This window comes from Pteropus medius, unplaced genomic scaffold (assembly GCF_902729225.1).
Source record: "Pteropus medius unplaced genomic scaffold, Ma_sr-lr_union100, whole genome shotgun sequence".
Taxonomy (NCBI): domain Eukaryota; kingdom Metazoa; phylum Chordata; class Mammalia; order Chiroptera; family Pteropodidae; genus Pteropus; species Pteropus medius.
Window position 1 is genome coordinate 4579504 of NW_024354498.1, and position 14472 is coordinate 4593975.

The window sequence follows — 14472 nt, forward strand, 5'->3', positions numbered from 1 at the left end:
TAATCATCACAGTATAAATTTTTTTCTTGAAGAATACATATAATTTGTTTAACTTATATGATAGACCAACACTGCATGTATAGAGCTTCTTAATAATATAACAATATTTAGGGATCATTAAAAAATATCAGGGCATTCTTCCCGCCCCCATGAAAATAACTTTCTCTGATTATTTAATACATACCATTGTAAAGAATTCAAATAATATGAAAATATAAGGAAGAAAATAAAGGTCACCTAAAATCTCATCACCCTGTGAAGCAAAAAAGGAGGGTCACCAGAATATTTTTGCATTACTTTATGTAAACTTGCACACAGTTTTATAGAAATAGGATTATATTACATAGGGGGTGTAGTTATAAAATACCTCCCCCCCCAACCAGCACACACTATCACCTTTACCCTCCCAGATAAGCCTTATTCACAGCTAGTATGTGTCCTGTGTTTCTCCCTGTACTTAAATAATCTTTCTTCCCCATACTTAAATAATCATATAATTCTATACAGACCTGTATATACACTTAGAGTGAATTTTAGTCACTGTTAGTCACTATCAGTGAACATTTGAGTACTTTTTTTAGTGCAAGCTTTTGTGCTAGCTGTGGGAGAGCTCAAGGAAGAGTAATGTGTGGTCTGTATTCTTAGTCACTTTACAATCTGTGAGGAGAGGTGAGCAGATAAACAACTTGTATTACACAAGACTTGCTTTTATATTTGCTGTTGAGTGGAAATATTGGGTGGAAATACAACCTTGGACCCCTGCATGGGGGCTCCCAGAGGCCTTTCCTCTTTGATTCTTGTGGGCATAAACCCTTGACACATGTGATTATACCCTTTGTCTGTAAATAAATGTCTGTAAACAAAATCCTGTGTTTAAGTGAAACAAAAAAGATTATTCTGTCGACTGGCTTAAATGGATTAGCTCTTATAGTTTGAGAGCTCAGTAGTGGTGATACTTTCTAATACAGAAATCTTTATGCTCATAAGTAAGCTTAAACATTCACTTTGATCTTAGATCTAGTGCCTAGATTGAATGATAATTTACACATCTGCATATACCAAATATAAAACTTGGATAGCAAGAATATTGGTGAGAGAAAACAAATCTCCAACAAAATGCACAAATTTCAGAATATTTGAAAAGAAATATTGTTTTAAGGTTGGTGAATATTCACTCAGGTGTTCAGTTTGAATTTACCTTGTGCTTAGTACTGTTCTAGATGCTGTGGAATACATGTATATATACATGGCTCAAGAGGGAAAACAGTGAAGGCTGTCTACTTTAAGAGTTAAAGAAAAGTGTTTAGGGCGAATGCTTTTGATTTTATCATTACCCCGAAAGAATCCTTAAATTACCACAGTGGACACAAGCTCACTTTTGATTGTCTTCAGACAACTCACTGCTTTGTGTCTAACTCTAAGAAGTTGTTTTTATAGAAATACTCGTTTTATATTTCTCCCAACACATATGAGAGATCCTATTCCACATCCTCACCAACATTGTCAGCCTTTTTAATTTTAGCCATTTGTGCAGTGGTTTCTCATTGTGGTTTTAATTTGTGCTTCCCTGAATACTAATGACGTTGAGCATATTTTTACATGCTTGTTGGCCATTCATGTCTTCTTTAGCGAAGCGATTGTTCAAATCGTTTGCCAATTATGTTTTATTGGGCTGTTGGTCTTTTAAAAATTGAGTTGTAAGAGTTCTTTATATATTCTGGATATAGATTTTTAAAAATCAGATATGTGTTTTTATCCTTTTATTTTCTTAATAGTATCATTTAAAGAGCAGTGTTAGTTTTGATGAAGTCCAGTTTATTAATTTTCTCTTTTATGCATTGTACTTTTTTGTGCCATATCTAAGAAATCATTGTCTCATTCAAAGTCACAAGGTCTATGTTCTCTAGAAATTTTATAATTTTAGGCTTTACATTTAGATTTATGATCTATTTAAAGATAATTTTTGTGTATCTTGTGAGATAAGTGTTGTTTTTGCATTTTTTAATATATGGATATGGTCCAGCACCATATGTTGGAAAGAAAAAAAACTATCCTTTCTCCATTGAAATTATCTTGGCACTTTTGTTGAAAACCTACTGATCATATATATATGTATCTTTCAGGACTCTTATTCCATTCCATCAATCTGTAAGTCTGTCCTTATGCCAGTACCTCTTCATCTTGATTAAATAGTGCCTTTGGAGAAACAAAATTGAATTATGGTTGAATTCAGTTTATCAGTATGGTTAGTGCATTTTTATACCTATCCAAGAAGTCTTTCAATTTGTGAACATGGTACATGGATTTATTTTTTTAGATCCTCAAAGATTTACTTTTAGTTATCTCTATAAATATATCTTCACACTGTAGGATTATAATATCACTTAACTAATGGGAGCAGTCAATACTAGTTGAGATTAAGAATTAACTTACGAGTTATGGATTTGAGAAAAGAACATAGGAACCTGGGTATACCTTCTATGTGTGACCATTCTCAACTTTTTTGGACCAAACCCCTTTGCATAGTAATGGGACTTGTTTTAATATAACTCACAAATTCATTGGTTGATTGTAACACAGCTTTTTTGCTCTCTGATTAAAGTTGGTAAGTGCCTTCACTCCCTCCATGGACTCTCCCTTTACTAATCTGCTTGGATTCAGCACCCTCTCTATATTTCACTTTGTCTTTTTCTTTAGCCACTAGATTATAGTCCTTACTTGACAGCATCCTGGCAGTTGTAGTGAATATTCAATCAATTTAAATATTCTAGTCTGACTTTCAGAAGAGAGATCTGGGAAGGGGAGGTAATGCTTTGTGAGTTGTCTGCATGGGTGGCTCCTAAAGCCATGGTCCCTGAGGGACTGTGGAGGGAGGTGAGAGCCCAGAAAGAACCTGAGCAACTCCAGCATTTCTTAATGAAATAGAGGAGGCAGGAGCTTCTGTAGTCTCTGCTCTTTTTATGTCTTCGGCCTGAAATTCCTTTCTGTCTTCTCTGTTCATTGAAATGCTCATCTTTAAAGGGCCAATTCAAGTGCTACTTTTTTTGAGAAACTTTCTTTTACATTCCCAGTTAATTGTACCTTCTATCTTCTCATGGAGCACCATTTTTGCCTCTTTTAATAAAGCCTGTTTTTTATTCTGTTTGGGGAATTATTTGTTAAAAGTACCGCCTCCCCAAACACACACTAGATTTCAGGCTCTTTTGTAGTAGATAGTATATCTTCTGTCCACACAGCATCAAGCACATAATAAGAATTCTGCAAGTATTTGTTAAATAAATGACTAGCTCACACCTGGAAACAGATGGTAGTAATGTAGAAAGGAACGAGAAAGGCTTCAAGAAGGAGGTTGTATTTGTGTTAGACCTTAAAGGTTGTACAGGATTTCAAGAGGCAGAAGAGGAGGAAAAGGTATCTCATGCAGATAGGACACGGGATAGTGATAGGTGGTAGATGTCAGCTGGCTTTGAAATTGTGAGGGGCCTTAAGTGTGCCTCACAGAAGATGTTTTGTTTAAGTCAATAGTCAATGAAGTTATTGAAACAGGAAGGTGATTTGGACAGAAAACAACTCAGACCATATCTGACATGTAGGGAGAGACCCTTGTGATGAGACAAGGTAGGTGGCTATGGTATTAGACCAGGTGGGAGCTAATGAGGGTGTAAACTAGTGGCAAGGGAAAGGGAAATGAGACAGTGCATGTTGGCCACTGATCGAATGTATGAGTGAAAGAAGAGAACCTCACACATTCAATCATACCTACAATTTTAAGGCCAAGTACCTGGAAAACTAGTGGTGGTAGTAAGAGAAGCAAAAATATCAGAAGGAGCAAGTTTGCGGAAAGTGATGCTTGAGTGTAAGTCTTTTGAATCAGAGATGCGGAGGATGTGGAAGGTGTTTTGGTTGGCTTAACGAATGTATTCTCCGTAGGCTTCTTTTACATAACAAATTATCTTCCGTTATACACATCATCATGTTCTGACTACAGGCACACAGAGTAATAGGAGGTAGATAATCCTTATGCTATATTAAGTATTCCTGTGTACATATCTCTTTTATAGCACTCACATTGCATTTTGTTAATATGCCTATTTCCAACTAGACGGAGCTGTTGGAGGGCAAGGACAGTGTATTATTTATCTTTGTTGTAGAGTACCTGTCATACTAAGGACATGCAGGAAAAGTTTGAATTAATGAATGAATTAGTGCCTCAAAATACACAGGCCTTTTAACAAGTCATTGTCTTGTTAGACTTGACTCCTGCAGTTCTATAAGTTTCACCAACACAGTCATGATTCTTCCACCTCTCGGTAAAATGAGCTTAAGGAGCTTTTGAAATAGCCCTCAGTTTGAATCCCAACTCTACCAACTTACCATCTGCTCTTTTTTATTCATTTAACCACAAAATTTACCCTTTTAAAGTACACAATTTAGTGATTTTTAGTGTGTTTTCAAGATTGTGCATCAATCACCACTACCTAATACCAGAACATTTTCATCGCCTCAAAAAAGAAACTCCTTACTCATACCCACACCCATTAGCAAGTCACTCCCCAGTCCTCCCCCAGCCCTTAGCAACTACTAAAACATATCATTTTTATTCAAGGGAAAGAGATTAAAATGATCTTACTCTACAACTGATTTCTAATAATACCATCCTTTAGAAATGTGTTGTGCTAAAAGGAGGCATTGATTGTTTTTTCTCCTTGTAGGAAATAATACCAGAAAGGGGTAGAATGGGGCGAACAGTGAATGAAGGTAAGATTCACATGTCTAAAGATGATAATATTTTTAGTTATTCGTTTGGAATGAGTATCTTTTGGTAGACTGAACTTTTTTTGAAAAAGCCTTTTTAATAGATGTTAGGTGCTTAGAATCAGAATTTTAGAAATGAATAGCTATTAAAGATAATTTTGTCTTCCTCGTTTTGTAAATGAGAAAACTGATGCTCAGGGAGGTTAAGTGAACAGGTCATAACAACAGTCTGTGACAATGCCAAAATCAGAATACAAATCTTCTAACTCTAATATGAGTGATTAAAAATGCTTCATTTTGTTTTGTTCTAGTGAGAAGGCTTCTCACTGTCCTTCTCACTTTTCTCCTCATTTGCACTATTTTGAGTTGAATTTTCTCTCTCATAATATATACATCACACCTTTGCTATCTTAAATCCTGTTCTTCCTTTAAGACCCTGTTCAAGTCCCGTGTCTTCTCTTGACTTTCTTTGGCTGAATGCTGATTGTTGTCCTCTGCTGTTCCCAATTTGTCAAGTGTATTAGTTTAGTGTAGTCTCTGTAACAAGATTCTTTACTTTAGCTTTACAGTTTTATTTTCTTACCTATTAGAAAATCTTACTGTAGAACTATTTAGTAAATATAAGTATGTACTTTCTTTGTACTAGCCAAGTCATTTAAATAGAAAGCAACCCATATATCCTCTTCAAGTGTTCACATATCTTGAAGAGTCACTCAGTCATAACCAGAAAGTAGATCTGTTATCTTAAATGGTATACCTGGAATAACTCATAGATCTTTCTTTAAGAAGCTTGTTGCTTGACAATTTGAGCATCGATAGGGTAAAACAGCAATAGATGGAAACATATCAGATATGATTAAATTCATGAGTTCATAATGATACCGAAAAAGAAAACTTACTGGTAATCTGTGGAGAATGCAACTTCTCTATGTGACCTGCACCTCAGGGTAACAATGGTTGAAGAGGGGAAGTTTCACTCTATAGAACTAAATACTAGGAGCCTCCTATGAGAAGTATTCAACACAACCTATGAAGTCATCTCTCCTATCCTCCCCACAAAAAAGCCAAACCTGACTTTGATTGAACTCTTGATCAAAATATCAATACCAATTTAGAGAAAATATAAGGACCAGAAGAACATATGAGGAGACAGTCAGCAAAATCCAGTTTGGAAAATTCTAAATTGGTATCATCAGCAAAAAAATTGCTAGGGGAAGAGGGGAAAAGAAAAAAAGAGGTGGAGCCTATAGATCAAAAGACTTATGAGACATATCAACCATTACTATGTATAGACTTTATTTGGGTCCTGATTCAAACAGACACACTTAATTAGGACAACTGGGGAGATGTGAACACTGACTGCTTATTTGATGATATTAAGGAATTTTGATTAATTTTTTCAGCATAACAGTATTATGATTAATATTTTTAAAAATGAGTACTTTAAGAGGTATGTACTATAATATATGTGGGCAAAATAATGTAATATCTTAGATTTGGTGAAGTCACAGGTTTAGCACTGTTTGAGCTCCTCACATTGGCACAGAGAAAAAATTCTGCCTAGTCCGTTGAATTACATTATATTCTAGCTTCCCTGTTATGTTTTAAACTCTCAAAAGCATCCACTCTATTTCTAGGGCATGTTAATTTGAATATTGTAAGGATCAACTCAGCTCATTTGGTGTATTTATTTATTCATCTAACAAATGTTTGAGGGTGATATTGCATGCCAGTTCTAGGCACTGAAGATATAGCAGTGAACAAAACAGACTAAATAAAATAAATAAATCACTGTCCTTTTGGAGATAACATTTAAGTGGAGTGAGGCATACAATAAACAAAATAAATGATCAAATTATAAGGTACATAGTATGTTAAAAAAAGAAGTCCTATGTAGAAAATTAGAATATTAATTATAAAATTAAAACTGGCTCCTATCAGAAAATAGTTTCAGTTTATAGTTTTTCTAAGTGCTCTTTCAGACTATTGCTATGGTCTTCCAGTATTGCTCATGATTTTCTTTTTTTAAGGTTCAATGGATGTCAAGAAGGAGAATCAAGGGAAAGCTCCTCACTCAGGCACATCTTCTATGCAAAATGGTAGGTTTTTAAAGCAGTTCAATACAACATATTTTTCTTCACTCAGTGTTAATATAAACTCATTGCTTTTGATATAGTCTGTGTACAGTAAAGGTCTGTAAATATAAAATGTAAGCAATAAGGAAGGTCAAAAAATAGTATTTTAGTTTGAAAAATTTACTTTGGTTTTACTTAGAGATAAATTGGTATGACATTAAGTAAAAAGATAGCCATGTATTTTAATGCAAATTTTGCCAAATTTAAAGATATCTAATTATTACCATGTGTTTCCAGTTTAAAATGATTATTAATAAAAACCCTTCTTCTGACATTAGAGTCAATGTGAAAGTCCTTTTTTGATGATCAAAAGACAGTTCAGTGGATAAAGGGTTAGGCATTGGGAGGTCTGACAGACCTGTCCTAGAATCCTGGCCTCATTCTTTATTGGCCCTGTGACCTTGGCAAAAATACTCAAGATTCTTAGTCTCTTTTTCCTTCTCTGTCGCACAGAGATAATACTACTTATCTTATGGGATCATTGGAATTTAAATAAAGAAAATGAGTATAAAGCACCTAATATAATGCCTAGGTACATCATAAATGTTCAGTAAATGTTAATTTTATTTATTCATACCGAGTTATTAATTCATGTTTTAAGTTCCTTATTGTGAACAGTGCATGTATAGTACTGCATCAGAGACTCAGGAGATAGACTCAGGAAAATTCTAAATTGGTATCATCAGCAAAAAAATTGCTAGGGGAAGAGGAGAAAAGAAAAAAAGAGGTGGAGCCTATAGATCAAAAGACTTATGAGACATATCGATCCGTTGTACCTATTTTTAAGGAAAATGAGAAAATAAGTCATATGCACACAAAAGGCTGAACAAAAAGTACTATAGCAAACTTATCGTGTTTACCAGAGATTTCAGGCAAACCTCTTGCCCCTTGTCTTTCTGTTGTACCTGCCAGTCCCACCCTTGGAGCAGTTTACACATGACTTTCTGTTCCTACAGGAACATTGCCTATAGAGGTAATCCCCATGGAACCATTCTCTCTGACCAGTGGTCCCTCAGTGCTTCCTTATTTTTCCCATTGGCCTTATTTGGTCCTTAGTTCTTTCCTCCAACCTCTAAATCCCTCCAAGGAAATGGAGGCCATTAGGTTAGAGTCATCCCTACAGATTCCTCCCCATCTGTTTTTTTTAATATAACAATTTTGTTGAGAGATAATTCACATACCATAATACAATCCACCTATTTAAAGTATACACTTCAGTGGTTCTCAGTATATACACATAATTGTGCGACCACCACCACAATCAGTTTTAGAACATTTTCATCACCCTAAAAAATCCTGTACCCAGTTAGCAGTCACTTATTTATTTTCCCCCAGTGCCTCTCTCCTTCCCCAGCTCTAGCGAACCACTTACCTACTTTTTATCTCTATAGATCTGCCATTCCAACAATTTCACAAAAGTAAATTTGAAAAAAATATATTCTTAAAGGTTGAAACTAGTAACTTTTCAAAATTCTCAAACTTTTGATTTAAAAAGTGAGATTACTTAATTAAATTGACAGACATCTGCAGGTATTTCTTAGGGCCCTGACCTTAGAAATCAGTGAGTGACTGCTAGAAGGTAAGCTCCAAGAGAGCCAGGATTTTTGTGTATTAATTGCTGCATCTCCAGTACCTAGGACAGTGCCTGGCACATACTGGTGACTTTCTATGGGATCTAGTGATGTATAAGACAATCATGATTCCTGCCCTCTTTGAGTTTAGGAGACAAGATAGACATTAAATGCTCAGTTACAGTTGTTAAAAATGCTGTAAAGTAGTGGGCGCTGTGATCATTCAGCTGAGAAGCTTCCAGCTCTAGATATTTTGGCTATCTTCTTTCCAGATACTCTGAACCCAAGGCTCACACTGGTGGAAGACATCATTCTGATTTACTCTGGAGAAGACCAGGGGGCTTATATAGATTATGTTCAATTTGCCAAAAGGTGTTTGGACAAATAATGGACTAGAATAGATTACAAGTCAAACAAGAAGGGACCATGGACATGTTATGTGCAAATAATCAGATCACATGGTTATGTGTGTACACTTGCCTCATGAACAAACCTATCAGTTCCCAGGCTTATTTTCTGATAGGGAATAACATTCTTCACCTCATCTGTCAATGAGGATAAGATGCAGAGGCAGACTGGGACCTCAGGCTTGGCTGAGATTTTCTATTTTGGCTCCTGGTCAGGAATTCCAGCTGTGGCATTGTTGTAGATGTGTTCAAATCTAAATTAGTAAAGCCTGTTGCTATGTTATTGGTAGAGTCTCAGCACATGGACAGCCAAGCTGAACAGTGTTGCAGACTAAAAGTTTTGCCTTTTGAATAAAAAAAAAAAAATTAAGGCTGCAATGGTTAAATCCTACATATGGTCATTAGCTTGCAATGTAATAGAAAATGGTCATATAAAAGCACACCGGTATAAAGGATTTGCTAGCTCAAATTAGAGCCCATTCAGACACAAGTGGTGATAGAATATTTTAAAAATTATGTTGCAGAGATGTATTAAGTCTTTTCCAATGTCACTGAAAAATTTTTACGGATATATCTGGTTTGTGGAAGAATTTTAGTTTTGTAAGGTACAATTGCGAAATGGTTTTAGTTCCCCAGTCATTATTTCTAACTAATACTTTCTTCTTCCTGGGATGTCAGCTCCTTAATGACATCTTAGCCAGATTTTTTCCCATTCATGTTTTGTTTTGTTGTTCTTTTTGTTTTTAATGCTCTCTAAGACCATATGGCAGTGGAGCTTCAGTTAGAATTTCAGGTCTTCTGATTGTCAGGTTAGTGCTTAGGAGGTCACTGAAATATCTTGGTCAGTTTAATTTTGGAGCTATCAGTCTCAGTTTTCACATTTGAGAAAACTATCCCGTATTTATAAATTCAAGCACAACTATGACATTTAGTTTTATAATAACACCATTTATTGAGTGACTTACATGTATGCTACTTCGCTTAATTAATAAAATACCTTGTACCATATTTATTACATTCTCATTTTATAGAAGAAAGAATTGAAGCTGAGCAGGTGAAACGACTTGCTAGTAAGGTCACATAGCTAGTAAGAGGCAGAGCCAGATGGGAAGAAGGCAGGTTCAACTCCAGAGCCTATATTCTAGACATTGTGCTGTATGCCTTTTAGCATCTGGTAGTACTTGCTTCACATAGTCTGGAAGTGGACTTAAACACAGTATTTTTTAAAATGGGACAGTCTCTTAAGATTTATTTTTAAGTTAAAAAAAGCAGGGTGTACAATGTTATGTATGACATGCTTAATACCATATATAATATGTGTGCATACATAAGAATACATACACACATATTGGTGGTATCATGAAGCTGGTTCACACCATCTTGGGAGAGCCGATTGTGCACATCTCTTTCCAACTTTATGGTTGGTGACCTCACCTTGGCACCTTGCAGTCAGCTATGGTGATAGTGTTTACATCATAGAAATCTGCAAACACTATGAGTCAGGCTTTTTGATTGTTTGTTTTCTGAAAAGCTTGTTGTTTAATATTATCAGCACTTCACATGCATGTGTGTGTGTGTGTGTGTGTGTGTGTGTGCGCGCGCGCGTATGTGTATGAAGTGTGTTATAGCCTTAGATATCCTATCTAATAGGCCAGTAACAGAGATTCCCCCAGGAAGGGGAACTGTCAAAATCAATATTTTTATCATGAGGAAATTAAATAAGAGTTTAGAAAAACCTCGTGGTTGATGAGAATTAAACTTTGTATGAATTAATTGTACCTTTAATACAGCTATCAAGTCTTTCTCTCAGTGTCTTTGGCATCTGACTGGCACATGAATTGAAGTGTTCGAGCCAGGCAGAGTATACTACTTTCTGACCTTCTCCACTAGCATTATAAAGTATTATTAAGACTAAGAGAGAAAAGATAACAAGAGTTTGTAGAGGATGTAGATCGTTAAAATAATTCATATTAGTGACTGTACCAATGACTGGTTTACATTTTGTTCTGCCGCCATATTCTTGACACCTGGATGGAGACCTAGTGAATTGAGAAACAACTCTGGTTCTCTGATTTTCTTCTTTCCATAAAGCATTGCAGGGGTAAAATTTTGTTAGACCACACACCTAAACACCTTTAGCTCCCCATGAAAAACAAAGCGGCTTCACATTAATGGAACAAAATGGTAAAAACACATGTATCGAGTAAATTTAGAGACAAATGAGTAGAATTTGCTATTACTCTGTAAAAGTCTTTTAGGTGTTTCTAGAGTCCACATTTTTAGAATCACTGTGCTGTAGTCTTTATTATGCTAAGAAGATCTAGCTTGTAATTTATATCAGAGCCATTATTATCAGGCAGTTGTCTTATTTTTTATTTCATGTTGATAATCAAATGTAGATCAAGAAGTTTGGATCTGCTCTTTAGAATGTATTTTTAAAGACATAGAACTAAAACCCATTTTATTCCTGAAAGTTAGTATACATATTGTAAATACTGAATAATACAAAAAAAACAACCTATTTTGTATATTTTTTCCAGATGATTTCCAGTGGGATACTTACTTGAAAGAGACTGGATCTTTAAGTGCTCCTTCCGAGTGTTTCAGACAGGTTTGCCACAATTCTCTAGATATTGGTATATTAATGTAAACTATTAACTTGTTGAAAGGTGTCTTTGTGATTGTTAGATTCAAGTAGTGAGAGGAGATAGTGGGATTATGGTAGTGCCATTTAAGAGCCAGATAATCTCTTTGCATTCATTCATTAAGAATTTACTCAGTGTCAAGTATATTAAGCCCCTATGACTGCTCGTCTGAAGGAAAAGACAGACATGTAAATAATTGAGAAGTGTGATAACTCTATAGGGGGAGCTCACAGAAGAGGTGCTATTGAGATGGTTGGAATGAGGGGAAGGATACTCCAGGTAGAGAGAACATACAAAACAAAGGTACATGGGTGTATAAGAACCTGAGTGTTGAGGGATGGCATGGGATGGCTGGAGCACAAAGTGGGTAGAGGTAATAGTGTGGGAATGAGGTTAAAGGTTAAAGGCTTTTAAACTGTACCGAGCACTTGTACTTTATATCTTAGGCAGTAGTGAGCTGCCAGTTGATTTATTTCAAGGGGAGTGGCCTAATCAGATTCTTATTAGAAAGCCATTCAGGGTGCATCTTAGAGACTGTATCTGGGTTGCCTGAAAGTGGGAAGATGAGTAAGACCAGGAGTGGACAGTGTTTTTATGCCACATGTCAAGCCAAGGAGAGGGTTTGGAGATCTTTTTATTGACCCTTGTAATTCTTACTTTGGTTACCATCTGCTGTGACTGTTAACTTAAAATACTCCTCAAGTATTCTGGTAACATAACTGACCATTTGTTTAAAGTTGATGCATTTTAATAAAATTGTGTGTGTGTACACACATATACATATGTGTGTGTATATTTATATAGTCCGAGATTCCACCGACTAATGACTTTAAAGTTGGTATGAAATTGGAAGCCCGTGACCCTCGCAATATGACTTCAATATGCATTGCCACCATCGTTGGAATGACTGGTGCCAGGCTGCGTTTACGCCTAGATGGTAGTGATAACACCAACGATTTCTGGAGGCTCGTTGATTCTGCAGACATACAGCCTGTTGGGACATGTGAAAAGCAAGGGGACTTACTTCAGCCTCCACTGGGTAAGGATAAACAGTTTTAAAATAACATATTCTTACTAATGTAGTATTCAGTAGAAATAGTTTTAGGTGGCCTTTCAAGGATCTCTTCTCCTAGATATTCTTGCAAATAAGTAGTCAGGTGGTTACTATGGAGAATGTATGCGAGAAGAACTCATCAGTACCATATGTTATGGAGTTCCACTTAAGTACACATTGGGTAATCGTGTGCCGATGGTTCACCACTGCAGGGCAAGACTCATTCTATCTTCAGACTTGGTGTCAAAAGCCAGCTCTACTAGATTACACGTGCAGATTCAGAAACCCTTCTGGGAGAGAAGTTTATAGTATTTGGTATAAGTCACTGCCTCTCTCATTATTGTCCACAGAACCATTCTACATTTTCTGTGTTGGGATGAGCACAGAAGAAGGATAATTCCACATCCAGACTCCAGTTTCAAACTTAGGAATTTCATTTTTTCTGTAGTAGAAAGGAAACACTGAGAGGTATAGGAGTGAGTACCTTTAGGTCTTTGAAAAGGAGGAAATATATGAAACTTACCAGCAAATGTTTTTACATACAAATCTCTCAATTTTGACCCTTTTTTAAAAAGTAAAAAGTGCATGACTCTAATTTGGGGCAAAATTTTTCTCTTTCAAGACTTAGGCATACTGTGATATTCTATAGAAAATAGGTGATTTAGTTTATCACTTTTATATTCCGAGTGAATGGTGGGTTTTGGTTTTTGTTTCTTCTTTACAGTGCTGAAAATGAAAATTCTCTATTGTGAGGCACAATGAGAGAATGGATTTTTTGTTTCCTACTAGTGAAAAATTCCCTGAGAACCAAAATTTAATATATTAATAAGAACTATTCTTAGCAATATCTTTTTATACTATCTTTTTCTAATTGCTAATTATTTCTAATTTTGTTTAAAATATTTTAAAAAACTAACCAGAGATGTGTTATTCCAAGAAGATGGTTTAGGGTATGTGTGTGTTTTTTGTTTTTTGCCTTCTTCTCTTTCTTCATATCATTTATGGTTTTTTTGTTTATTTTTAAAACATTTCTTAAATCAGAATTCTGTAAGAGATATGTATAAACCTGAGGTGTAGTGCTTCCCTGTTTGGATTTTATCTCTCTGTTTACAATACCGTAATATGTTTTTATATTTTGTTTAAAGGAAAATATAGCTATTATGATTGCCAGCATTTGAAACACATAGCTAGATTTAGGATCATTCTTTTTAAAATTACTTTTAGAGTTTATTTTAATTAAAAATATGAAATACATAGCAGTACATACTGATTAGTATATATTTTGACAGTACATATAAAAATACACAATTTTCGTCAAGTTGCTCACTAGGTACTTTGAATAGTTTCCATTTTAATATAACAACTTATTTCGTTTTCCTTTTTAAAAGGTTTATTTAAATCTTAAAGGTTGTTATTTAAAAGATTTTTTAAAGCATTATATACAAAAATAAAAGTGTACAGATCATAAGTTTATAGCTTATATATGAATAAACTTGTATAACCACCACCTGAATCAAGAAATAGAACATTATCAGCACCCCAGAAGCCCTACTCCTGTTGATCTCCAGTCATAGTTTCCCCCTTTCCAAACGTAACCACTGCCCAGACTTCCTAACACCATAGATTAGTTTTATCTGTGTTTGAATTTTTTATATGCACTTTCATCTATTTTTTAGCCTTTTAATCTGTTTGACTTTAGGGATTTATAGAATTAAGAAAAATGTTAAATTAAGAAAAATCATGATGCACAATGTAATAGGGTAAGATGAGGGTTAAGAGAAAGGCGTAAGGACCAGAGAATGATTCTCATGCAATATTTTAATCACAGTGTGGGAAATCCATGCTGTGGATAACTATTTATTAGATACCACTAATAATACAGATTTATTTTAAAGGAGTATGTAA

General features: G+C 35.1%; 1 protein-coding gene across 1 annotated transcript in view; it reads left to right on the forward strand.

Moving 5' to 3' along the window:
• Positions 1-4736: 4736 nt before the first annotated feature.
• SCML2 (Scm polycomb group protein like 2) overlaps positions 4737-14472 on the forward strand; it is a 64721-nt gene continuing 54985 nt past the window's right edge. The window contains exons 1-4 of the mRNA XM_039852256.1: positions 4737-4758; positions 6786-6854; positions 11409-11479; positions 12318-12552. Coding sequence (XP_039708190.1) covers positions 4737-4758; positions 6786-6854; positions 11409-11479; positions 12318-12552 — 397 coding nt within the window. The remainder of the gene's footprint in view (positions 4759-6785; positions 6855-11408; positions 11480-12317; positions 12553-14472) is intronic.